The 27124-nt window shown below is 34.3% G+C and overlaps 3 protein-coding genes across 3 annotated transcripts in view; 2 read left to right on the top strand and 1 right to left on the bottom strand.

Moving 5' to 3' along the window:
• Positions 1-1779, top strand: part of LOC125493466 (uncharacterized) — a 2871-nt gene extending 1092 nt beyond the window's left edge. Inside the window, exons 4-6 of the mRNA XM_048636846.1 lie at positions 1-42; positions 148-442; positions 1652-1779. The exon at positions 1-42 is cut by the window's left edge and continues 85 nt beyond it. Coding sequence (XP_048492803.1) covers positions 1-42; positions 148-442; positions 1652-1779 — 465 coding nt within the window. The remainder of the gene's footprint in view (positions 43-147; positions 443-1651) is intronic.
• Positions 1780-8322: 6543 nt separating this feature from the next.
• On the bottom strand, positions 8323-11486 carry LOC104900851 (probable inorganic phosphate transporter 1-10). The gene is made up of 2 exons (XM_048645512.2): positions 10598-11486; positions 8323-9564 (listed from the first exon to the last, which is right to left on the bottom strand). Exons 1-2 carry the CDS (start codon positions 11290-11292, stop codon positions 8673-8675), a joined length of 1587 nt encoding a protein of 528 aa, XP_048501469.1. The 5' UTR covers positions 11293-11486; the 3' UTR covers positions 8323-8672.
• A 14766-nt stretch (positions 11487-26252) lies between these two features.
• On the top strand, positions 26253-26867 carry LOC104901228 (uncharacterized). The gene has a single exon (XM_010688779.2). It carries the CDS (start codon positions 26253-26255, stop codon positions 26865-26867), a length of 615 nt encoding a protein of 204 aa, XP_010687081.2.
• The last annotated feature ends 257 nt before the right edge of the window (positions 26868-27124 follow it).

The raw sequence follows: 27124 nt of genomic DNA on the forward strand, positions 1-27124 counted from the left end.
ATGGGAAATGTATTACTAAGACATGGAATTCAACTTAGGGATGTACTCTATGTTCTTGAGTTTGAGAAAAATCTTTTGTCTGTCCAAAAGCTGAATGAACAAAATAGCTGTTGTGTGGTGTTTTATAAAAATTGTTGTGTTATGCAGAACTGCACAACACAGAGCATTAAAGGCACTGGTACTGCCACAGGTGATCTCTACTACCTCCACAACCAACCCTTCATCAACCAAGACACAAGAAAGTCCTTCTGCTCAAACCGAACACCAGAAAACAAGCTTCAAATACAACATGTTAGGCCCAAGGCAAATAGTAGCCATGTTTTTGAATCAAATGTTGTTACTAGTGATAACAACTGTAATGATGTTTATGACTCTCATGTCAATGATTTAAACTTTGGAAATTTATGCAATGAATTTTCTTCTATGAATGCAAAAATGTCAGGTTACTCTCTTTGGCATGTTAGGCTAGGTCATACCTCCATAGATAAAATGAAACACATACCATGTTTACAAGGATGTGTAAAAGATGCTAAAAAGGAAATTTATATCTCTTGTCCCATGGCCAAGCCCACAAAAACACCATTTCCTTTGAGTATTACCACTGTGGCAGGACCATTTGATCTGATTCATATAGATATATGGGGTCCTTATTAAGTCCCATATAAAGGAAAATACAGATTCTTCCTTACTATAGGTGATGATTTTACTAGTGCTACATGGGTGTATTTATTGAAGTATAAATCTGATTCTTTTATGACACTAAAAACTTTCTGTGCTTATGCTGAAACTCAGTTTGACAGAAAAGTGAGAATAATCAGATCTGACAAGCTTTCGTATATTACTTATTGTTAGTTTCTAAGATTAACCAAAAAATCAGTTTCAACTATCAGCTCATTGTTGGAAACTTAGAAATTATATCACTAATTATTGTTAAATAAATTATAAGTAAAGTTATTAAACCTCACAAATAAACTATAAGGTTTGTTCTCTTCGGCATAAAACAACTGAATTGAACTAAACTGAACTGAACAAAAGTTATTAAACCTCAATAATATTAGGTAGGCAAAGATAAGAATTTATATGTGTCTACATATTCAAAGATAGTTATATGAAAATTACATACAAAAAAGTAACAAAATATAATTATAAAATATAACTTACATATAAAGGGATTCCTCTAAAATTAATAATAGCATTTCGTATATCTCAATAACAAAGTTAAGATATGTTATGTAGTTTCATAATGGATGAAAACGAAGCACAAAAAGTTCAACAACAAAGGAGGAAATGGAGTGATAGGAAAAGACGTCACAGACAATCATTCACACCTGAACAAAGAGGACACGTGAATGCAAAAAGACGATCTGAATATGCCCGTGGATGTGATGAAAATGTCGTTGCTTCTCAAGGAAGTCGACCTCAAACAACATCTGCACAAGGCCACAATCATGTTGTCAATGGAGATGGATGCTTCCAACTCTTCAGAACTTAGAAGACCCATGACAGACATTACTAACTAGAATCATATTGTCAATGGAGATGGATGCGAAATACACGATTGTAAGAGCTTTAAAGTAAATAAATTAAAAGTGATAATATACACAACACCATTTAATGTACTCATCAAATATAAACCTTTTCCATTATGCAGCAAACCCCATTGGTGAACTCCGTTCAGTCAACACACAGGCAAATGTTGAGAATCATATTCAAATGCCTAATGAAAGTTACGGGACTTACCAAATGGACGCAACTTGCCCAGTGGAACCTTTTGTGTAGGAGAAAGTAGTAGAACAAATGCAGATATGTTGGAACCCATAACCGATGCAAGTGACATTCCACGCTTAGCTAAGATTGAGAGAGAAAGTTGTTTGCCTGATCCATTATTTGAAATCGGTAACACCAATAGATCCCATGCGAATAACATATCAAGTCTCATCTCCGATGATGTAAGGGTTTGGAAAGCGGGGAGACATGGTTATCGAAATTGTGCAAGAAATTACACCGAGTCACAAGGGGTGCCTATATTCAATTTGCCTTCAATGACAACGTGTCCACATTGTGAAGCGCGCCTATTCAGAGCAGCATCTCCTGAACTATGCTGCTTAAATGGAAAGGTCAAGCTACGTGATTTGCCTTTATCCACTGATTTACTTGACCTGTTCTCTGATCAGTCGGATAATGGGATTCACTTTAGACAGAACATTCGTACGTATAACCATGTCTTCGCATTCACTTCAATAGGAGTAGAAATAGATGATGAATTGGCCAATGCACATCAAGGTGTGTACACATATCGCGCTCGAATGTCAATTTATCACCGCATAGGCGGTTTTCTGCCCTTGAACTCAAATGACCGTCCTCGGCTCCTTCAGCTCTACATTTATGACAACGATCATGAAAATGAAAATCGTGCAGCTGAAAATTCTTCATTACGGATCGACATCATTGACAGAATTAAAAATATTCTAAATTCCCATAATCCTTTTATTCATAATCTTCGACATCTTGCACAACGTACGGACATACATGATTGCAAGTTTTTCATCAAAGAGCAACTTGCTAATAATCGTCAATACTCAATGCCTTCAGCATCCCAGGTGGCAGTTGTCGTCGTTGGAGGGGATGACATGACTAACCTAAAAGAGCAAGATATTATGATAGAGTCTGTCAATGGACAACTGATGTATATCAAAGATACAACGGGTTATTAGGATCCACTACAATATCCTCTATTATTTCCTTATGGCTCTTATGGTTGGGACTTAAACAGTTGTACTACTACTGGCAGGAAGCTAACATGCCGAGAATTCTATGCATATATGTTTCAGGTGAAAATTGTTTTGAAATTCTATATGTGTATGTCCTGTTTTCCTACAGCTTCATACTCATATCATTCTAACAACAACAACAAAATTGTTCCTTAAATGCGACAACATCTTGATTCTCTACTCTTAAGAGGTGCTCGTCTACTCCAATAATATGTTGTTGATAACTGTGTCAAAATGCAAGCATCCAAGCTGAGATGGATTGCACTCAATCAAGACAAGATACGTGCTGATTTGTACAATGGTTTATAGGATTCTCTAAATGCAGGAGAGCATAGCACAGGTACAAATTGATTAACCTATACCAATACTCTTCTTATAGTCGCTTTATGACATAAATCCCTTCAATTAACATTAATTTTTTGTTTATTTTTCATCTACAGAGAAGGTTGGTCGAAGGACGATACTATCGTCTTCTTTCGTAGGAAGCCCATGAGATATGCACCAGAGGTACCAAGATGCCATGGCCTTGGTACAAAAGTTTGGCAAGCCATACATATTTCTGAAAATGACATGCAATCCATCTTGGTCGGAAATACAATCAAAACTATTGCCTGGACAAGTTCCAAATGATCGGTCAGATCTACTGACAGGGGTGTTTCATGCTAAATTTGAAGAGTTAAAAAAAGATGTTCTAGAAAGGGGAATCCTTGGAAAGGTGGTTTCTTATGTATATGTAGTTGAATTCCAAAAGAGGGGTCTTCCGCATGTACATATGTTGTTGATCCTTGAACAAACTGACAAGCTAACCACTCCTAATGACTACGATATAATTGTCAGAGCAGAAATTCCAGATGAACAACGAGAACCGGAGTTGTACAAAAATGTTCTTAAACACATGATTCACGGTCCATGTGGTGTTCACAACATGGATTGCCCATGCATGAAACAAGGGAGTTGTAAGAAAGGATTCCCTAAGTTATTTACTAATGCAACAATGCAGGGAAATGACTCATATCCTCTATATCGTCGCCGACAAGATCGTCCATATCTGTACCATTGCATCAAAATTCTCGAATAGAAGTAGACAACCGATGGGTAGTTCCCTACAATCCATTTTTGCTCTTAAAGTATGACTGTCACGTCAATTTAGAGATATGCAGCAGTATTAAGTGTGTCAAATATCTCTATAAATATATACATAAGGGTTCAGATAGAGTACCCATGGAAGTTAAGAATGGTGATGAGATTGCACAATATATGGATGCGAGATGGATTTGTGCACCAGAAGCTTTTTGGAAAATCTACAAATTCCCTTTAACTCGAATGTATCCATCTGTAGATCGTTTGTAAGTGCATTTGCCAAACATGCATTAAGTGAGATTCGAAGAGAACTGCCTAATTTCAGACGTATTAGAAGACAAGAGAAACTCCTGAACGATGCTGACTCATTTCTTTAAGATGAATGAAACTGATCCAGGTGCAAGAAGTTTTTTTTATAGAGAATTTCCAGAGCATTACAGGTGGATTAAGTCTAGGTGTGAGTGGCAAATAAGGAGAAGTGATCAACGAGTTATTGGTCGATTGAACGTAGCTTCTCCACTTGAAGGAGAGAGATTTCACCTTAGATTATTGCTCAACCACGTGCGAGGTCCCCAATCATTTGAACATCCGAGGACAGTCAATGGTGTAATACAACCGACATTTAGAGCTGTTGCGGAATTCCTCGGTCTAATTGAGAGTGATGAAAGCATCCATCAATTTCTTTTAGAAGCATCATTTGTGAGAACGCCATCATCATTACGAAGATTATTCGCAACCATCTTGGTATACTGTCAACCCACTGGATTACGTGCCCTATGGGACGAGTTCTTCACGTACATGGTTGAGGATTATCCATCTTCAAGCACGACAACTAACAATGTTGTTCTCACTCACAAGCTTCTGCAAGATTTAGATCGTTTATTACGACCGCTGAGAAAAAGAATTTCTAACTTTATAGAGTTGCCAATTTTACCTGAACGTATTGAGGACATCGATGATCTTCCCGCAATCATGGAGGAGTACTTTTCTTTTCCAGTTCCAGAAGAGGACCTCGCGTGCGTTGGCACTCTTAATAGAGATCAACGACATGCGTACAACATAATTATGTATGATGTCATTTCAAAAACAGGTGGAGCTTTTTTCGTTGATGGTCTAGGAGGTACCGACAAAACATTCTTATACAGAGCACTCTTAGCAACTGTAAAAGGAAGAGGTGAAATTGCCGCTCCAACAGCAACATCCGGAATTGCTGCGACATTATTGCATCAAGGTTGAACATCACACTCAACTTTTCAGCTCCCATTACAACCTGATAGCAACTCAACTTGCTCATTCACCAAGCATTACAAAACTGCCACTTTACTAAAGCACTCCACTATAATTATATGGGATGAGGCTCCAATGACACACATATATCATTTTGAAGCCGTTGACCGTTCACTGAATGACTTAATGGAAAATGACTTACCATTTGGAGGAAAAATTATTGACTTAATGGAAAATGACTTATCATTCTAGGGATTATAACCTAGTATATATATTGTTGCTAAGGCTTTGTAATAGACCACACAGAAATATATACAAAACCTCAGGTGGAGCCGTCATTGAGCTGCCAACCTTAAACCTAAACACTGCTGTGCTTGTAACAGATGATCATCTTACCTTTCCTTATTTCTATAAAAATCTTCATGGTATTAGAGTTGGAGAAAGGTAAGTAGAAATCTACTGTATAAAGTTTCTATCTTTTAAACTCATAAAATAGATAAAGTTCTTTTTTTATCTTCCTTAAAATGATTGGGGGAGCAACCTCAAAAACCACCATTGAACCTAATAGTCCTCTGCATATGCATCCATCTGAGGTACCTAACTCCTTGAATGTTGACCCTCAGTTAACTTGAACTACAGACTATAAACCCTGGAAGAGGTCTATGGAGATTTCTCTTGCTACAAAGAGAAAACTTGGGTTTGTTACTGGAGCCTTGACTAAGTCAAGTGAAGATTCTGTGAAAATGAAAGCTTGTGAAGCATGCAATAGCATGGTAATTGTTTGGCTTCTCAACAACATGAATGAGACCCTGAGAAGGTCTGTCATGTACATAAAATCAACTAGAGAAATATGGTTTAATCTGAAAACCAGGTTCACAGTGAGCAATGGTAGCAGAAAATACAGACTGAACAAAGAAACCTATGAACTTAAGATGAATGAGAGGCTAGTCTATGAGTACTACACAGATTTGAGAGTTTAGTGGGAAGAACTTGAGTCCTTGACTGATTATCCAGCTATAACTAATGTTAATGCTGAAATAAAAACCTTCATTGAAGCTGTTAATCAACAAAAAGAAGAACAAAAACTGTTTCAGTTTTTGAATGGTTTGGACTTGGGATATGGTAGCTTGAGAAGTCATATTCTTCTTATGAGTCCTTTACCATCCGTAGACACTGCCATATCAATGGTTCAACAAGAGGAGTCACATAATGATGTCTTAGGAAAAGAAAAAGAAGAAAAAATATATACAAAGAATGAAACAAAGAACTTTTGTACAATGTGTAAGAAAACCATTCATGTTGCTGAAAAATGTTGGTTTAAAATTAGGTTTCCAACTGGTAACAACAAGGCAAAGCAAGGGTTTAAGAACTTTGAGAGCAATCAAGAAGGCAAAACAGGTAGTTACAAAGAAAGACAACAAGGAAACACTGGAGGTCAGAACTTCAGGAAGAAAAATACCTCTAATGCTCAACTGAGTGTGGGCAATACTGAACTTGCTACTGCTATATCTCACCAGCTGCAAGAAATGCTGAAGCTAGGAGGGAGCTTTACCAACTCTGTTGTAAAAACAGGAGATGAAACAAATGAGGAACTAGATACTCACTTTGTAGGTATGATTTCCTGTCACTATGTGAAACATGGTGATGATGCCTGGATCATTGATTCTGGTGCATCAGATCACATGATTGCCAATATTGATAAATTGCAGAATGAAACACTTGTTTCACAAACCCAAAATAAACCTTCCAAATGGTGGTACAACCTATGTTACTCACATGGGAAATGTATTACTAAGAAATGGAATTCAACTTAGGGATGTACTCTATGTTTCTGAGTTTAAACTAAATCTTTGTCTGTCCAAAAGCTGAATGAACAAAATAGTTGTTGTGTGGTGTTTTATAAAAACTATTGTGTTATGCAGGACTGCACAACACAGAGCATTAAAGGCACTACTACCTCCACAACCAACCCTTCATCAACCAAGACACAAGAAAGTCCTTCTGCTCAAACCGAACACCAGAAAACAAGCTTCAAATACAACATGTTAGGCCCAAGGCAAATAGTAGTCATGTTTTTGAATCAAATGTTGTTACTAGTGATAACAACTGTAATGATGTTTATGACTCTCATGTCAATGATTTAAACTTTGGAAATTTATGCAATGAATTTTCTTCTATGAATGCAAAAATGTCAGGTTACTCTCTTTGGCATGCTAGGCTAGGTCATACCTCCCTAGATAAAATGAAACACATACCAAGTTAACAAGGATGTGTAAAAGATGCTAAAAAGGAAATCTATCTCTCTTGTCCCATGGCCAAGCCCACAAAAACACCATTTCCTTTGAGTATTACCACTGTGGCAGGACCATTTGATCTGATTCACATAGATATATGGGGTCCTTATAAGGTCCCATAAAATACAGATTCTTCCTTACTATAGTGGATAATTTTACTAGGGCTACATGGGTGTATTTATTGAAGTATAAATCTGATTCTTTTATGACACTAAAAACTTTCCGTGCTTATGCTGAAACTCAGTTTGATATAAAAGTGAGAATAATCAAATCTGATAATGCCTTAGAATTCAAGGATCAAGAGTGTATTGCTTTCTTTACTGAAAAAGTTATTGTTCACCAAACCAGTTGTGTGGACAGACCACAACAAAATGGTGTGGTGGAAAGAAAACATAGGCACCTACTTGAGATAAGCAGGGCCCTGAGGTTTGGAGCTGGTTTGCCTTTTTCTTATTGAGGAGATTGTGTTATGACTGCAGCCTATATCATCAATAGGCTTCCCTCTAGTGTTGTTAAAAACAAGACACCATATGAACTGATGTTCACTAAACAGCCTAACTATGCTCACCTAAAGACTTTTGGTTGTGTAGCCATGGCCTATAACCCAAATAAACAATAGGACAAGTTCACCACTAAAACTTTTCCTTGTATTTTCCTTGGCTACCCAGCAACTCAAAAGAGGTTACAAGCTTGAAAATTTGCTAACCAAACAACAATTTGTGTCTAGAGATGTCAAGTTCCTATGCAGTCAACCCAATCTACTTCATTTGTGAATCCTCTTCCCTTTGACCTCTCTCATCTTAAACAGCATATGGGATCTTGTTAGATTGGTGTCAATGTGTAATTTTATAGGAGTATCAATTTTTTATAATTTTTATCATTAAATCCCTAAATATATTGATGATTAAAGATACGTATGGGAGACAGTACACAAAGAAATGGGAACTATATTTTGGGCACGAAGGGGTAAAAGATACTAATTCATAGATTTTCCTTATTTGACCTATGTACAAGTACACCAAAATGAAACCTCAATGACAAAATCTGGGAAATCTAATTACTATGCAACTCAAAACTAAATCAAATTTTATGCAGCAAGTAGAACTAAATGAGGAGCATGAATGAGAGGCACAACCAATCCGTGTAGGCGTGCGCCTCTTCTGATAGCCATTGCTCTCATTCACAAATTTCACTACGATCTGAAACTCCGAAACCCAGTTCATGTCTTCGGCCTCACTACTGTGTTAGGCTTGTATACCTAACAGCTTAAACATTTAAGCCTTGTGTTAGGATTGTATACCTAACAGCTTAAACATTTAAGCCCAACCAATCCATTAGCTTCATTGTTCAAATTGGCGTTATTATCTATCTCATTGTCTTCCAATGATCTTCCCATAGTCTCAGGAGTAAACAAAAAAGTAATTACAGCTCCAACAAGAGAAATTACACCCAAAATGACCAAACTTCCAGTCATTCCAATCCCTTTATCAACAGTCCTATCGCTCTTATCTTTATCTTGAGAGGCCCATAAAAACGCGATAGACCCAATGATTGCACCTACTTTGCCAGCAGCCCCGGAGATCCCATGGCAGGTTGCTCGAAACCTCGCCGGAAAAAGTTCAGCAGGAACAATGAAAGTGGTTGTATTTGGGCCAAAATTGGAGAAGAAGAATGTAAGGCCATAAAGGAACATAAACCCCATATTCTTATCTCCCGGGTGAGCATTGTGAAGCACTCCAACAGCAAATAAGAAAGCTGCCATGACAGTGAAACCCATCATTTGAATATTCCTTCTTCCAACTCGATCAATAAGTAAGACAGTGGCCCAATATCCAGGGATCGCCGCGCATACTGTAATGATGGCCTGAAGCCGGGCTACAGTGTATGCATCTCGAAAAGCACTCATCTTCTCTTTATCAGATGGAAGGAAGGATTTGTATATGTTTGACTGAAAGAGGTTGTTGCTGTAGAAGACAACGTCAAGTAGGAACCAAGTGGCGGCACAGGAGAAGAGGTCTCGCCCATGGTGGTGGAGGAATTGCTTTGAGAAAAGAGGGTATGTAGAGGGAAGTGTAGGTGTTTGGGAGGAAGAAGAAGAGGCATCGTCCATTATTTGGTTCATGTTAACGTCCAAGACCGTCTCCATGTCTTTTGTTGCTTGTACCACATTGTGCTCCACCAAAGCTGTGTACCTAATTTATCCATATATTAAGTTAGCCTTAATTATGAAACTGCTACTCGAATATGTACGGGCTATAAAATCATACAATAGTCAAGAAGCAAAGTCTTAAGATACATAGAAATACTTGGTGGTAGTTTGGCTAGGCTAATAATCATCACTTCTCTTAAACGTGTCCGAGTTTTTGGAAATTATCAACTTTTGTTTCGTGGATAGCACAATTTTTCATTTAAGAGGACTAAGATAATACTTCATCTAAATAGAAGTAGGACTTTCACCTCATTTTATTTTCGTTTCTTTTCTTCAAGTCAAACCACTGCACATATTTTTGTGCATTGTTGATATGTTATGAATCATGGAAACCTCGAGGACATAGGAATTTCTCGTTTGAGACAATTATATATGTTTCCGAGATACCAACCATTTCCGTGCTTGTGAAGATTAAGAGGAGTTGTTAATTAAGTAAATGAAAGGAAAATTTGAACAAAATCACCTTAAACTTTCACTTATTTAGAAACTCCCACCTTTATGTTTTTTTTTCCTAAATTTCCACCTAAACTTTCACAAAACTTTTATAAACTCCCACCACTTAACGGATTTTGTCAAACTCCGTTAGGGGGTGGGACCCACATCAGTTATTTCTTTTGTTTTTCCCTCCAAACAACTTATTTCCCCCTTCTTATATAAGAAAATTTCCCTTTTCACCCTTTGATCCTTCACCCACATCTTATCAGAAGGATGTATGTCCCCTTTGTTGCTTGTGTTGGAGGGAAATTCTCTTATATAAAAAGGAGGAAGTGAGTTGTTTGGAGGGAAAAACAAAAGAAATAACTGATGCGGGTCCCATCACTAACGGAGTTTGGCAAAATCCGTTGACTGGTGGGAGTTCATAAAGGTTTTGTAAAGTTTAGGTGGAAATTTAGGAAAAAAACATAAATGTGGGAGTTTCTAATTAAGTGAAAACTTAAGGTGGTTTTGTACAAATTTTCCTAAATGAAATGAAAGATTGATAAGCAACAATAGATGGAGATGGAGGAGGTGGGCACCTGGCAGTTTCAGGCATCTTCATACGCCAATAAAAAGTGATAGCAGCAGGGACAGCCCCAAGCATAAGTATGATCCGCCACGCCAAATCAGCGGCCATGGTATGTGAGTGATGATCTTTCGAGGCATTCGTTGCCTTGTCAAAGACAGCACAAACGGTCATTGTTACCATGGAGCTAAACAATATCCCAATCCCTTGCATGGAGAACACGGCTGCGATGAACGCCCCACGAGTCCGCTTGTTAGCATACTCCGACATGATGGTCGCCGAAAGAGGATAATCGCCGCCTATCCCTACGCCAAGGAGGAATCTGAAGAAACCAAAGCTAAGAAGGACGCATGTTTTAGAACGACAAATGGAGAAACCACACCCAAATGAAGATAAAACCATGAGGATGAGGGCAAAGCCGTAGACCCTCTTACGGCCTATTCGGTCTCCTAGGAGACCGAATACGAGCTGGCCGAGGGCGGTGCCGAGGAGGGCTACAGCTACCATGGCAGAGACGACAACTGCTGGGATTTGAAACTTGTGGTTGTGGTCAGAGTAGTAGATGCGGCCAAGGAGGATGGTGACAGGAGCGATGCAGAAGAGATCATAGGCGTCTGAAAAGAGGCCCATCCCAGCTATTATGATGGCCTTAAAGTGGTAATATTGTGTTTTTGCAGTGTCTAATGCTGATAACACTTTTAGCCCCATGTATAGATTTCTTTTCTCAAGTATTTAGTTTTAAGCTCTTTGTATGATATATTTTGTGTTTAAGAAATTGATTTGAACGAGAGATTTTGGAGGAAAAGGCAGAAAAGAAAGAGCAGAAGTGGTGAGGGATTAATATATGCTCAACCTCTCAACCACACAAAAGAAACGTTAATCTGATATAAAATAATTTCTTTATTTCTTGTTAGAATAAATTATCATTTTTCATCTTTAAAAAAAAATTAAGATTTTTCAAAGGGAGTAGACTTTGACTTGTTGAAATTTATTACAACTATTTATTTGGCATATGCTGAATCAAGATGCAAATCATTAACCATTTAACTTCCAAAAGCTGGCTGACTTGGCTCCACCGAAAATGCTAATTTTCTTTCTTATTACGATTTACTATTAGTCTTTTACTTGTCAGTTTGTCTGTTTATTGGTTAGGACTGAGGACTTATGTGTAGAGCGGTGTGTGAGTCTAGTTAATGAATTGCTGGTTGAAGTGAAACAATTGAAATTTGAATTGAATTCAAATGAACGGGGAGTAAGTATAATTGAAATTAACTGAAAAATGCTGAACTGAAATTGAAATAAACTGTAAATGAAAAATCATAAATGAATTGCAACTGAACAGAAACAAACTGTAACTGTAATAAGGGTCTGTTCTCTTCGGCATAAAACAGCTGAACTGAATTGAACTGAACTGAATTGAACTGAACTGAACTGAACTGAACTTAATTGAATTGAATAGAAACGAATAGTGATATGTGAGAGTAAAAATATTGTCAAGAGCTGAACTGAACTGAACTGAACTGATCTGAATTTATCTGAACTGAACTGAATTAAACTGAACTGAACTGAACTGAACGGGAAATAAGCTGGGGAGAACTGGCCCTAACTGTGAAAAACTGAAAAGTTGATCGATCAATTGAACTGAATATTTAACCGAATTAACTGCTGATTCAAACTGAAACTGAAGCTGGAACTGAACTGAACTTAATTGAAGTCAATTTTAATTGAAATTGTTTTAAACTAATTTTTTTTTCTACCCGAACTGAATTCAGATATTACCCAAATTCATGATAGTATTCAAATTCACAAATTTTATCGTGATAATTTTGTATTAGTACTGTCACAAGTAAATTTATCATAATATTTTTATTATTAATATATAAATTTATGACAATAGAGCTTTATTTCGTGATAAATTGATATTTTTAAATCCATCAAAATTTTACAAAAATATGAGATATAACTTCATTTTGGTGATAAGTTTTATTTATTTGAATTATAATTTTGTTTCTTTCATACCTTTTTTCTTTATTTCAATAAAAATTTGGCTTGAATTCAAAATCTTATATAAATAAAGTATTGATCGGTAATAAATACCCATGACGGGATCTTTCTAAGAATAAAAGATATTACACATTTACATGAACACCATATTTCTATCTACTACATCCTAGCCGAACCGAAACCGAAATTAATTTGGTTGAATTTAGATAAATTAGGCTTTTATAAATTTTCAACCCTACTAAATCTTGTTAGCAAACTCAAATCGATAATTCAGTAAAAGTTTAGATGCCAAAGAGTCATCCCCATTAGATAAGCTAGGCCCAACATCCATTACTATTTCAGCACCTAAAGACAACTAGGAGGGTTAACAAGCCAAGCCTAGACCGAACATGTCAAAGCTCGACTCCGTTCGAAGATTGTCAAGGACGAGCTCGGCTCGAGCTCATAAATTTGGGCTAGGCTCCAGCTCGAGAGAAACTCACCCAAGCTCGGCTCGAAAAATAAAATTAAAGATAATATAATAGAGATGGGGTGAGCTTAGATAAACCAAGCTTGAAAAATTCTAAAGCCTAACTAAGCCTTGTTGAACTCAATTAATTAATTGAGTCAAGGTTGTAGATGCCCAAGGGTCCGACCCATTAGATTAACTAGGCTCAAGTTCTAAATCCACTAATTCAACCCTCCATGTACACCCATCTTTATATAGATGATCTCTTATTACACTTATTCTAGCTTCGATGTGGGACTTTTAGAATATGAGAATAACATCACCGCAAAACTACCCCTAGGCGTAGACCAGTAGAGGCTACGGGTGTTAACGAGGTGAACCGAGACCGAACATGCTCAGGCTCACTCTGGTTCGAAACTAGTGGAATTCATGCTCGGCTCAAGCTCGAAGCTCGACGAGCCTCCAATATTTGGGCTCGGTTCGAGCTTGGCATGACAAAGTCCAAGCTCAGCTCGAGGCTCAACTCGAAATTTAGTTTGAAAAAGTTGGGCTTCCGCCCAACCAAGTAGGCCCAAGTCAACAATTGAAGCTACAATAAGGCAGTAGGGCCAACCATTATGCTTTTATAACTTGGTTTTCCTCTTAGCATTGCTAAAATTTTAATGTGCGACTTCATGGTTTGTTGAAGGAAGACAAACTCATCCTACCCATGCTTTTTTGACTTGGTTTCCCTCTTAGCATTGCTATGTTTTCAATGTGGCCCCATGTTTTGTTTTAGTCGTCTTACTTATGTTTTTATAACTTGGTTCTCCTCTTAACATTACAAAAATTTCAATGTGGGACTCCATGTTTTGTTTACCATAAAAACTCACTCGTATTGCTATTCAAACTCATTCTTTCCCATCGCTATATATTTGCCGTCCGTATTTACACAAAAAAACTCCCGTATTTTTTCCTTTATATTCCCGCCTTGCCCCTCCCATTTCACTCCATTCATTCACTCTCCCTCTCACTTATCATCCACTCTCACTCACTTAGTTTGTCACTTGGCCGACCACCACCCAACCACCACCATAACAAGCTTGTTTTTAAAAGCGTTTAAGCTAATCCTAACTATTAAGTTAATTATTTTCCGGATACTCTTATTTTTTTTTGAGTTGGAGTATGGATATTTATCTTGGTGTATTTGTAATTTATTTATTCGTTTAATTTTATGAAGTTATTTATAATATATATTTTGGACTTTAGTTATTTAAAATTATTTAAGTGGTATTTGTCGAAAGTTCCCAACTAGAATCGGTTTATTTTAGATGAAACTTAACCCAAATTTCAACCCCACCTTTACCCCTTGTGACTTTAGGTTGGCTTATCCCAAACCTAAACCCCTCAAAATCATTCTCTCACCCCGTAAAACCCCAAAACCCAAAACCCCAGTTACCCCTCTCTCTCCCCACTTTCAGTTCGCCGGAACCCCCCCCCCCCCCACCCTGCTGCTCGTGGGAGCATGCTCTCCGTTCACCAGCGTTATCGTTCGAGTCTTCCTCTCTCCTCTCTCGAAACTTTCTCTCCTCGTCGCTCCTCTGTTCTCTTTGTGTTTGCTGATGCTGCCCGTGGTGCTCGTGTCTTTTCTCTCCTCTTTTGTTACTGTTGTTAATGCACCGCCGCAAGCTAGCGTTGTCTCGTCGTCCTCGTGGCTGCTTCACCAACCTTCCTCTCGCTCCTATGTTACGTTGTTGATGATGTTCTGTCGAGTGTTGATGGTAGTTGCTCTGTCGTTGTTCTGTCTACTGCCACCTTGAGTTGGTTTTATGTGTTGCCCTTCTTAGTACTAATCCTTTTCATCTGTGGGTCGTGTATTATTTAGAGTTTAGAATTATGATTAGTATATTAGGTATGCTATTGTGGTTGATTGAATTATGATGTGGTGATAATAATTGTTACTTGTTGTGTGTTTGCTTTTGTTGTTGTTTATGGTGATGGTGGTGTTATTCTTACATTGATTTGTGGCTGGTGGTGGTCGTGGTTCTACAGTTGTTATAATTGTTATTACTAGTGTTGTGATAGTTTGTTTAATTAGATTGTTAATTCCCCTAAAGGACTTTACATTATATGTTAGTAATTGGTTGATTTAATATGTTACACAAGTATTCTCTTGTGTAATTGTGTCGATATGGGTTTAGCTTCGGCTTGTTGGTAATTTAGTTGGTTTAATTTGTGATATTAATCGAGGGAGACTAGTTAAGAAGATATAGCTAAATTACTCTCTTTGTTTTGAAAGTTAGTTTGAACAGCTATTACTTGTGTGTAACTTATGGATTTTTGAAGTAGCTATTGAGTCTAAGCTAAAGATTGAAAATCAAGTTCCACTCATCTTGGGAGTCTATTAATTAAATACGGAGAGAGTAGTAGGTAGTCTAATCACTTATAAATTAGAGTAATGTTCTGCTACATGGAAAGCAAATCTAGTTAACATAATAATAAATGGTTCCTAAATTGTTTAAGGTAATTAGATTAGTCATTGATATTAACAAAAATCAGTTGGTGTGGAAGTTTAAATCCTTCAGATGAATATAAATGGTTAATTATGTTACATAAGTCTTAGTTTTTGCTTAAATGGTCTTTGTTAGTGCTTGAAAGCGACTTGAGGATCAGATTAATATAGTAATGAAATCATGTTCTTGGCTTTGTTTATGCGATCTATGGAAGTCGTTTGTATGTTCTTATTAATGGTAGGCTATTGAATTGTGGAAAGGTAACATACCTAATATAGAATAATAGTTCTAGTAATGAGTCGCTACTTTGTCAAAGTCTTTATTATAGAAATAAGTGGAATAATATGATAATCATACGACAACGTTCTAATTACAACTATAGAGTGGTTAGATGTGATTGTAAGATGTTTACTTAGATGGGAAGTTACAATATAGTGTTCTTATGAGCTAATAGCATTAGCTTGTGAGAAGATTACATAATGTGATGGGTGCTGTCATATATTGTTATGTGAAATGATTGTTGGATTAGACTTTAAGAATTAATAAACTGAAGTAGTTTATTTCCATAAAGTTAGAAAGGGGATTAACCAATTACTATTAATAATATGGAGATTATTGATGTTAGTTACCAAATTATGGATTAAATTAATAGTGTACTCAATAAAGGATTTCAGTTCAATGATTATAGATGGAGTAAAATAATATAGTCGGATTATCAAATTAGTATTTACTAATTTATATTAGTGCTTGAGTTCAACTAAGTAGTAAATATAAAAACTGAAATACCTTAAAGAGGCCTCGAATATATGTTTGGCTAGTACTTTAAGGTCTTTATTGACATATAGTCGTTGATATTAACAAAAATCAGTTGGTGTGGAAGTTTAAATCCTTAAGATGAATATAAATGGTTAATTATCTTACATAAGTCTTAGTTTTTGCTTAAATGGTCTTTATTAGTGCTTGAAGGCGACTTGAGGATCAGATTAATATAGTAATGAAATCATGTTCTTGGCTTTGTTTATGCGATCTATGGAAGTCGTTTGTATGTTGTTATTGATGGTAGGCTATTTAATTGTGGAAAGATAACATACCTAATATAGAATAATAGTTCTAGTAATGAGTCGCTACTTTGTCAAAGTCTTTATTATAGTAATAAGTGGAATAATATGATAATCATACGACAACGTTCTAATTACAACTACAGAGTGGTTAAATGTGATTGTAAGATGTTTTCTTAGATGGGAAGTTACAATATAGTGTTCTTATGAGCTAATAGTATTAGCTTGTGAGAAGATTACATAATGTGATGGGTGTTGTCATATATTGTTATGAGAAATGATTGTTGGAGCAGACTTTAAGAATTAATAAACTTAAGTAGTTTCTTTCCATAAAGTTAGAAAGGGGATTAACCAATTACTATTAATAATATGGAGATTATTGATGTTAGTTACCAAATTATGGATTAAATTATTAAGGCTGTACTCAATAAAGGATTTCAGTTCAAGGACTATAGATGGAGAAAAATAATATAGTCGGATTATCAAATTAGTATTTACTAATTTATATTAGTGCTTGAGTTCAACTAAGTAGTAAATATAAGTTATGAAATACCTTAAAGAGGCCTCGAATATATGTTTGGCTAGTACTTGAAGGTCTTGATTAACTTATAGTCGTTGATATTAACAAAAATCAATTGGTGTGGAAGTTTAAATCCTTAAGATGAATAGAAATGGTTAATTATGTTACAGAAGTCTTAGTTTTTGCTTAATGGTCTTTATTAGTGCTTGAAGGCGACTTGAGTATCAGATTAATATAGTAATGAAATCATGTTATTGGCTTTGTTTATGCGATCTATGGAAGTCGTTTGTATGTTGTTATTGATGGTAGGCTATTGAATTGTGGAAAGGTAACATACCTAATATAGAATAATAGTTCTAGTAATGAGTCGCTACTTTGTCAAAGTCTTTATTATAGTAATAAGTGGAATAATATGATAATCATACGACAATGTTCTAATTACAACTACAGAGTGGTTAGATATGATTGTAAGATGTTTACTTAGATGGGAAGTTACAATATAGTGTTCTTATGAGCTAATAGCATTAGCTTGTGAGAAGATTACATAATGTGATGGGTGTTGTCATATATTGTTATGAGAAATGATTGTTGGAGTAGACTTTAAGAATTAATAAACATAAGTAGTTTCTTTCCATAAAGTTAGAAAGGGGATTAACCAATTACTATTAATAATATGGAGATTATTGATGTTAGTTACCAAATTATGGATTAAATTATTAAGGCTGTACTCAATAAAGGATTTCAGTTCAATGACTATAGATGGAGTAAAATAATATAGTCAGATTATCAAATTAGTATTTACTAATTTATATTAGTGTTTGAATTCAACTACGTAGTAAATATAAGTTCTGAAATACCTTAACAAGGCCTCGAATATGTGTTTGGCTAGTACTTTAACGTCTTTATTAATATATAGTTGTTGATATTAACAAAAATCAGTTGGTGTGGAAGTTTAAATCCTTAAGATGAATAGAAATGGTTAATTAAGTTACAGAAGTCTTAGTTTTTGCTTAAATGGTGTTTATTAGTGCTTGAAGGCGACTTGTGTATCAAATTAATATAGTAATGAAATCATGTTCTTTGCTTTGTTTATGCGATCTATGGAAGTCGTTTGTATATTGTTATTGATGGTAGGCTATTGAATTGTGGAAAGGTAACATACCTAATATAGAATAATAGTTCTAGTAATGAGTCGCTACTTTGTCAAAGTCTTTATTATAGTAATAAGTGGAATAATATGATAATCATACGACAGCGTTCTAATTACAACTACAGAGTGGTTAGATGTGATTGTAAGATGTTTACTTAGATGGGAAGTTACAATATAGTGCTCTTATGAGCTAATAGCATTAGCTTGTGAGAAGATTACATAATGTGATGGGTGTTGTCATAGATTGTTATGAGAAATGATTGTTGTAGTAGACTTTAAGAATTAATAAACTTAAGTAGTTTCTTTCCATAATGTTAGAAAGGGGATTAACCAATTACTATTAATAATATGGAGATTATTGATGTTAGTTACCAAATTATGGATTAAATTATTAAGGCTGTACTCAATAAAGGATTTCAGTTCAATGACTATAGATGGAGTAAAATAATATAGTCGGATTATCAAATTAGTATTTACTAATTTATATTAGTGCTTGAGTTCAACTAAGTAGTAAATAAAAGTTCTGAAATACCTTAAAGAGGCCTCGAATATATGTTTGGCTAGTACTTTAAGGTCTTTATTAACATATAGTCGTTGATATTAACAAAAATCAGTTGGTGTGGAAGTTTAAATCCTTAAGATGAATAGAAATGGTTAATTATGTTACAGAAGTCTTAGTTTTTGCTTAAATGGTCTTTATTAGTGCTTGAAGGCGACTTGAGTATCAGATTAATATTGTAACGAAATCATGTTCTTGCGACAACGTACTGATTACAACTACAGAGTGGTTAGATGTGATTGTAAGATGTTTACTTAGATGGGAAGTTACAATATAGTGTTCTTATGAGTTAATAGCATTAGCTTGTGAGAAGATTACATAATGTGATGGGTGTTGCCATATATTGTTATGAGAAATGATTGTTGGAGTAGGCTTTAAAAATTAATAAACTTAAGTAGTTTCTTTCCATAAAGTTAGAAAGGGGATTAACCAATTACTATTAATAATATGGAGATTATTGATGTTAGTTACCCAATTATGGATTAAATTATTAAGGCTGTACTCGATAAAGGATTTCAGTTTAATGACTATATATGGAGTAAATAAAATAATATAGTCGGATTATCAAATTAGTATTTACTAATTTATATTAGTGCTTGAGTTCAAATACATAGTAAATATAAGTTCTGAAATACCTTAAAGAGGCCTCAAATATGTGTTTGGTTAGTACTTTAACGTCTTTATTAACATATAGTCGTTGATATTATCATAAACCAGTTGGTGTGGAAGTTTAAACCCTTAAGATGAATAGAAATGGTTAATTATGTTACAGAAGTCTTAGTTTTTGCTTAAATGGTCTTTGTTAGTGCTTGAAGGCAACTTGAGTATCAGATTAATATAGTAATGAAATCATGTTCTTGGTTTTGTTTATGCGATATATGCAAGTTGTTTGTATGTTGTTATTGATGCTAGGTTATTGAATTGTGGAAAGGTAACATACCTAATATAGAATAATAGTTCTAGTAATGAGTCGCTACTTTGTCACAGTCTTTATTATAGTAATAAGTGGAATAATATGATAATCATACGACTGTATGTTGTTATTGATGCTAGGTTATTGAATTGTGGAAAGGTAACATACCTAATATAGAATAATAGTTCTAGTAATGAGTCGCTACTTTGTCACAGTCTTTATTATAGTAATAAGTGGAATAATATGATAATCATACGACAACGTTCTAATTAGAACTACAGAGTGGTTAGATGTGATTGTAAGATGTTTACTTAGATGGGAAGCCACACTATATTGTTCTTATGAGCTAATAGCATTAGCTTCTAAGAAGATTACATAATATGATAGGTGTTGTCATATATTGTTATGAGAAATGATTGTTGGAGTAGACTTTAAGAATTAATAAACTTAAGTAGTTTCTTTCCATAAAGTTGGAAAGGGGATTAAACAATTACTATTAATAATATGGAGATTATTGAGTTCAATTAAGTAGTAAATATAAAAACTGAAATACCTTAAAGAGGCCTGGAATATATGTTTGGCTAGTACTTTAAGGTCTTTATTAACATATAGTCGTTGATATTAACAAAAATCAGTTGGTGTGGAAGTTTAAATCCTTAAGATGAATAGAAATGGTTAATTATGTTATATAAGTCTTAGTTTTTGCTTAAATGGTCTTTATTAGTGCTTGAAGGCGACTTGAGCATCAGATTAAAATAGTAATGAAAGCATGTTCTTGGTTTTGTTTATGCGATCTATGCAAGTCGTTTGTATGTTGTTATTGATGGTAGGTTATTGAATTGTGGAAAGGTAACAAACCTAATATAGAATAATAGTTCTTGTAATGAGTCGCTACTTTGTCAAAGTCTTTGTTATAGTAATAAGTGGAATTATATGATAATCATACGGCAACGTTCTAATTACAACTACATAGTGGTTAGATGTGATTGTAAGATGTGTACTTAGATGGGAAGTTACAATATAGTGTTCTTATGAGCTAATAGCATTAGCTTGTGAGAAGATTACATAATGTGATGGGTGTTGTCATATATTGTTATGAGAAATGATTGTTGAAGTAGACTTTAAGAATTAATAAACTTAAGTAGTTTCTTTCAATAAAGTTAGAAAGAGGATTAACCAATTACTATTAATAATATGGAGATTATTGATGTTAGTTACCAAATTATGGATTAAATTATTAAGGTTGTACTCAATAAAGGATTTCAGTTCAATGACTATAGATGGAGTAAAATAATATAGTCAGATTATGAAATTAGTATTTACTAATTTATATTAGTGCTTGATTTCAATTACGTAGTAAATATAAGTTCTGAAATACCTTAAAGAGGCCTCGAATATATGTTTGGCTAGTACTTTAAGGTCTTTTTTAATATATAGTCGTTGATATTAACAAAAATCAGTTGGTGTGGAAGTTTAAATCCTTAAGATGAATAGAAATGGTTAATTATGTTACAGAAGTCTTAGTTTTTGCTTAAATGGTCTTTATTAGTGCTTCAAGGCGACTTGAGTATCAGATTAATATAGTAATGAAATCATGTTCTTGGTTTTGTTTATGCGATCTATGCAAGTCGTTTGTATGTTGTTATTGATGGTAGGTTATTGAATTCTGGAAAGTTAACATACCTAATATAGAATAATAGTTCTAGTAATGAGTCGCTACTTTGTCAAAGTCTTTATTATAGTAATAAGTGGAATAATATGATAATCATACGACAACGTTCTAATTACAACTACAGAGTGGTTAGATGTGATTGTAAGATGTTTACTTAGATGGGAAGTCACAATATAGTGTTCTTATGAGCTAATAGCATTAGCTTGTGAGAAGATTACATAATGTGATGGGTGTTGTCATATATTGTTATAAGAAATGATTATTGGAGTAGAATTTAAGAATTAATAAACTTAAGTAGTTTCTTTACATAAAGTTGGAAAGGGGATTAAATAATTACTTTTAATAATATTGAGATTATTGATGTTAGTTACCAAATTATGGATTAAATTATTAAGGATGTAATCAATAAAGGATTTCAGTTTAATGACTATAGATGGAGTAAAATAATATAGTCGGATTATTAAATTAGTATTTACTAATTTATATTAGTGCTTGAGTTCAACTACGTAGTAAATATAAGTTCTGAAATACCTTAAAGAGGCCTCGAATATATGTTTGGCTAGTACTTTAAGGTCTTTATTAACATATAGTCGTTGATATTAACAAAAATCAGTTGGTGTGGAAGTTTGAATCCTTAAGTTGAATAGAAATGTTTAATTATGTTACAGAAGTCTTAGTTTTTGCTTAAATGGTCTTTATTACTGCTTGAAGGCGACTTGAGTATCAGATTAATATAGTAATGAAAACATGTTCTTGGTTTTGTTTATGCGATATATGCAAGTCGTTTGTATGTTGTTATTGATGGTAGTTTATTGAATTGTGGAAAGGTCACAAACCTAATATAGAATAATAGTTCTAGTAATGAGTCGCTACTTTGTCAAAGTCTTTATTATAGTAATAACTGGAATAATATGATAATCATACGACAACTTTCAGATTACAACTACGGAGTGGTTAGATGTGATTGTAAGATGTTTAGTTAGATGGGAAGTTACAATATAGTGTTCTTATGAGCTAATAGCATTAGCTTGTGAGAAGATTACATAATGTGATGGGTGTTGTCATATATTATTATGAGAAATGATTGTTAAAGTAGACTTTAAGAATTAATAAACTTAAGTAGTTTCTTTCCATAAAGTTAGAAAGGGGATTAACCAATTACTATTAATAATATGGAGATTATTGATGTTAGCTACCAAATTATGGAATAAATTTTTAAGGATGTACTCAATTGTTGTATAATATGAGCACTATAAGAGGGGGGGTGAATTATAGTGAGAGAATAAGCTATACTTTGCGGAATTAAAAGTAAACTTGGGAACAAACAATGGGAACACGAAAGATTTTACGAGGAAAAACTCCCTAGGCCTAGTAGGAAGAAACAACCTCGACCACAAGGGATTTTAAACAACTTTCCACTATAATAGGCCAAAACAACTCTGATTACAACCTATTACTTTTCTCTCGATTCTCAACTTAAGTCACTCAACTCAAGTTCCCAACGACAGTTCCCAACAACTGACGTTTTCTCTCAAACTTCACTCGAAGTTCCTTTCTCTTTCTCTTTCTCTTGCTTCACTCAAAGCTTTCTCACATTTACAAGAGTTCACTCAAACCCTTTTTCTCAAAAATACACTTTATAAAATAATGGAAGAGTAATAAACTCGATTAATGTAAGTATGAATTCTCTTAAGGAAAAGGCACTGACACTTTAGATAACTTAGGACAAATTAACTAAGTCAGACACAATTTTGCTCAAATGAATTAGGCGCCTATTTATAGACAATTGAGACAAGACATGTTCTCCACTATCTTAGACCATTATCACATGTTCTCCATGATGTTTAATTAATTAATTAAATTAAATTAATTATTCCATGTCATGTAAAGCATCCACTAATCCACTACTTCAATTCATAGAAGCAGTAACACATTACGTGGTTTTTGCAAAACTTGGAGAATAATTAAACTTATTTAATTAAATAAATACTTGGAGGATAATTAACTTAAGCCACTAAATCCACTAACTACATAAAACGTGTAGCTGTAGACTTTAGGCGTGCAATCTAGATTTCAGGAAATAAATAAATAAAATACTTTAGCTAGTTTTTAGGAAAAATATCTTTTTCAAAATCTTTTATAAAACCGGAAAACAGTTTTACAATTTTAAAATCCGAAACATTTTAAAAACCGGAAATATTAAATTTTCGAAAACTAAATCTTTTAAATAAAATATAAAAGATAAAATATATTTTAAAAAGATAATATTTGAAAATCAGTTAATTTAAAATCAGAAAATCTTTTTAAAATCTTTTCCTAACAAACTTAAACTAACTTCCTAAAATAATGGATCTTAGTCAAAATATCCCTAAAAACTCTAACAACTATATTGGGCACTCAATTAACTTAGGCGCACAATATAGAGTCACTTAGAAGTTCCTAAATTAGTTTTAAGTCTTGTTCCCTAATCTTTAAGTCTTGTTCCTTAGCCTTGTTCCTATAGTGCCAGGTCTGTTCCTTTCATGGGAACAGAACCAAGTTCCTTTGAGAATTCACCTTGAACTTAATATAGCTTTTACTCAACCTTAACAAGAAGATTAATAAATACCCTAATGTATTCTAATCTTCATTCCATGCTTGATTCTTCATCTCTCGAACATCTTTACTTCGATCTTGATTAAATGTTCAATCAAGTATTCTCTTAGCTCGAGCATGAATTACCTTGCAACAACATACATAAAATATACTATGGCTTTTGTGGTTAAGTCATCTTTAAAACTTAAGGGTCAACATCAATAAAGGATTTCAGTTCAATGACTATAGATGGAGTAAAATAATGTAGTCGGATTATCAAATTAGTATTTACTAATTTATATTAGTGCTTGAGTTCAACTACGTAGTAAATATAAAAACTGAAATACCTTAAAGATGCATACTAGAGTAAATATGTTACACATACTAGAGTAAATATGAAGTATGACTTGAGTATAAACATGTTCTTTTCCAAACGTTTTGTCGAATTGGGTTCTTACACATACTAAAATTAAAGTGATTATATGCATACTAGAGTAAATATGTTACACTTAATTTTTGTGTCGTAAAGGCATATTCCCTTGCCTAAGAGTGTAAGAGGTCTCATAATAGAATTGTGGATGCTGGCAAACATGAAAGTCCTAAGTTGCCAAAGATACAATGAAAGAAACCTTGTTGGAACAAGATGGTAAATTCCCTTAATATATTTCATTTCATTTAACTTTTAGAGGGAACAAACCTATTCTTAGCCAACTATCAACAGTTCACACCACATTTCTTCAAATACCCTTTGATTAATTAATTTTTCATTCCATTCATATCCTGTCAATTCAAATATCCTAATTCCCATGTGCTCTAAATTAAAATTCATGCATTTTTATGGTTCAATGATACATAAAGAGTGATAAATGGTAAATACATTTTGAGGGGGAAGTTAAGGAAGAAGTGAGAAGCAAGTATTTTATGTTTTATCAATTGATGCTCAGAAGGATATGTCATTATAAGGAACTACTCATATAAGTTCCTAATGATGAAGGAATGGTAAGGAACTCAGGGGGAATAAGGAAGGAATCGATATATATGTTTTCATTCTTGGTGGTGGATTTCAAGTATGTATTACTTCTTTGTGGTAGGTAAATGTGCATTCTAGGAAAAGTACAACAGCTTGTAATGACACCCTTCTTAAAAAAAATGTAATTTTTTTTAAAATAAAATAAAAAAAGGGGTAAACAAGGGTGCTCCAATCTTTATTACTTCCTAGAAGTCAATATGTCATATATATGATTGTGAAATGCTTACTCATGATTTGATGATGAGAAGAGGAACATAAGCAAATGATTGAAAGAACTTGTCTAAAGATGAAGTCGTTCAAGTTTCTTCACTCATTGAGTTCCTCATGGCTGATTAGTTAAGTAAAGTGAACTTGATAGATATATATATCAAGGTGAATGTGTGTGGGGTTTGACAGAGATTTAAAAGTGTGAGGTGAAGTGATTAACTCTAATGATTGTTGAGAACCTCTTATTATAGTCTAAACCATAGAGCACAAAATATATCTCAAGTTCCTTCTACTCAAAAATTTCCACAAACTTCTTTCATATTTCTTTGAGCCGGATATTACAATGTACTATCTCTTAATCCATTCTTGACCTTCAAAATTGATTTTTGCTTGACTTTTATTCTCTTACTTGTCAAGTTCCTTCGATGGTTTTTGAAGTTGGGTCTTTGGATTGTGAGTTGGAAATTTGTGTAGCACATGCATCCTAAGTTTGAAAACTGAGATTCTTGAGGCTTTTGGGACTAACAAGTGTTTAACCTCAATGGTGGTAAGTGTAGCATATAAAATTATGTGTATATGATTTACCTAAAATAAATGTGTGTAAGATGATCCTTTTCGATAATGACAAAAGGGGGAAGAATATGTATGATGCTTATGGTCAAATATAGTTAAGTCTATATCCTTCTATGATGAATTTCTTTGTATGATGTGTTTATTTATGTTGATATTTCCTTCATATACATGCATGACTTGTTTATTATGGGGAATTAAAGTACATCGTTTATTGCTTAATTTGTGATAAGCATCATTTGTTTGTCATCATCAAAAAGGGGGAAATTGTTGAGTCATGTAGTATTTTGATGATTGTAAACGGTTTGGGGTGATTATGCAGATTATATTCACATGTTTTATAATGAAACGGTTTGGGGTGAGAAAAACGAAGTACAAGCTTGGAAGAAACCTAGGGCACTTTAAATTGGGTTTGTGTTGGTTATTTCGTCAAATCATAGACTCAAATCCAATGGGAATGAGTATGTGTCTATGAGATGTAACCGGGGTGAAAGATATCGGGGTGAAGGTAGGGATCTTAGCGTAGCAGAACGTGTAGCTACGAAAACAAAAGCATGTGGATGTAGAGCGAAAATTAAGCTTATGTTTTTGGATTACCCTGATCGAACGGGATGGGTGATCAAAGCAGATCCAGGAGTAAGTGGCATGCATAATCACGAGTTTATTCATTACCGTGAGGGCCACCAACCCGTTAGCGGTCTTAGTCCTGCGGCAAAGGTTTTCGCTCGCGATATGATGAAGTCGCATGTTAGGCTTGCTAGTATTATGAAAGTCGTTAATGAGAGATTTCCCGATGATCATCCTAATATGAGACACTTGTACAACCTGAAGGAAAATGATAGAAGGGAAGCAATGGATGGTAGAGACGTGATGCAGCAATTCCTACACCTTGCTCGAGAGCACAACTACATTTTCTGGATACGGCAAGACGAGCTGACAAATGTGATGACACAGACGTTCATGGTGCACCTTCGATTGACAGATATCCTCCGTACTTATCCGCATGTTGTTACTATGGATGCAACATACAAAACTAATAAATATAACATGCCTTTTTTTGGAGCTCATTATGATGACACCTTGTAACAAGAACTTTATTGTTGGTTATGCTCTGATGGCCAACAAAATAGCAAATAGTTACAATTTATGTTGGACAAATTTAAGTTGCTTATCAGGGAGAATGTTGTCCTTGTTATACTCATAACAGACCATGATTTGAGACTTATGAAAGCAGTACGATGTGAATTTTTTTGGTTCTTTCGAAATCTTTTTCTGTTTTTGTAATTTACGAATGAACTAACTATGAAACTTAAAGGATAGGAAAAATTGTCAAGAATAAGTCA

Source organism: Beta vulgaris, chromosome 1, assembly GCF_026745355.1.
Source record: "Beta vulgaris subsp. vulgaris cultivar EL10 chromosome 1, EL10.2, whole genome shotgun sequence".
Taxonomy (NCBI): Eukaryota; Viridiplantae; Streptophyta; class Magnoliopsida; order Caryophyllales; family Amaranthaceae; genus Beta; species Beta vulgaris.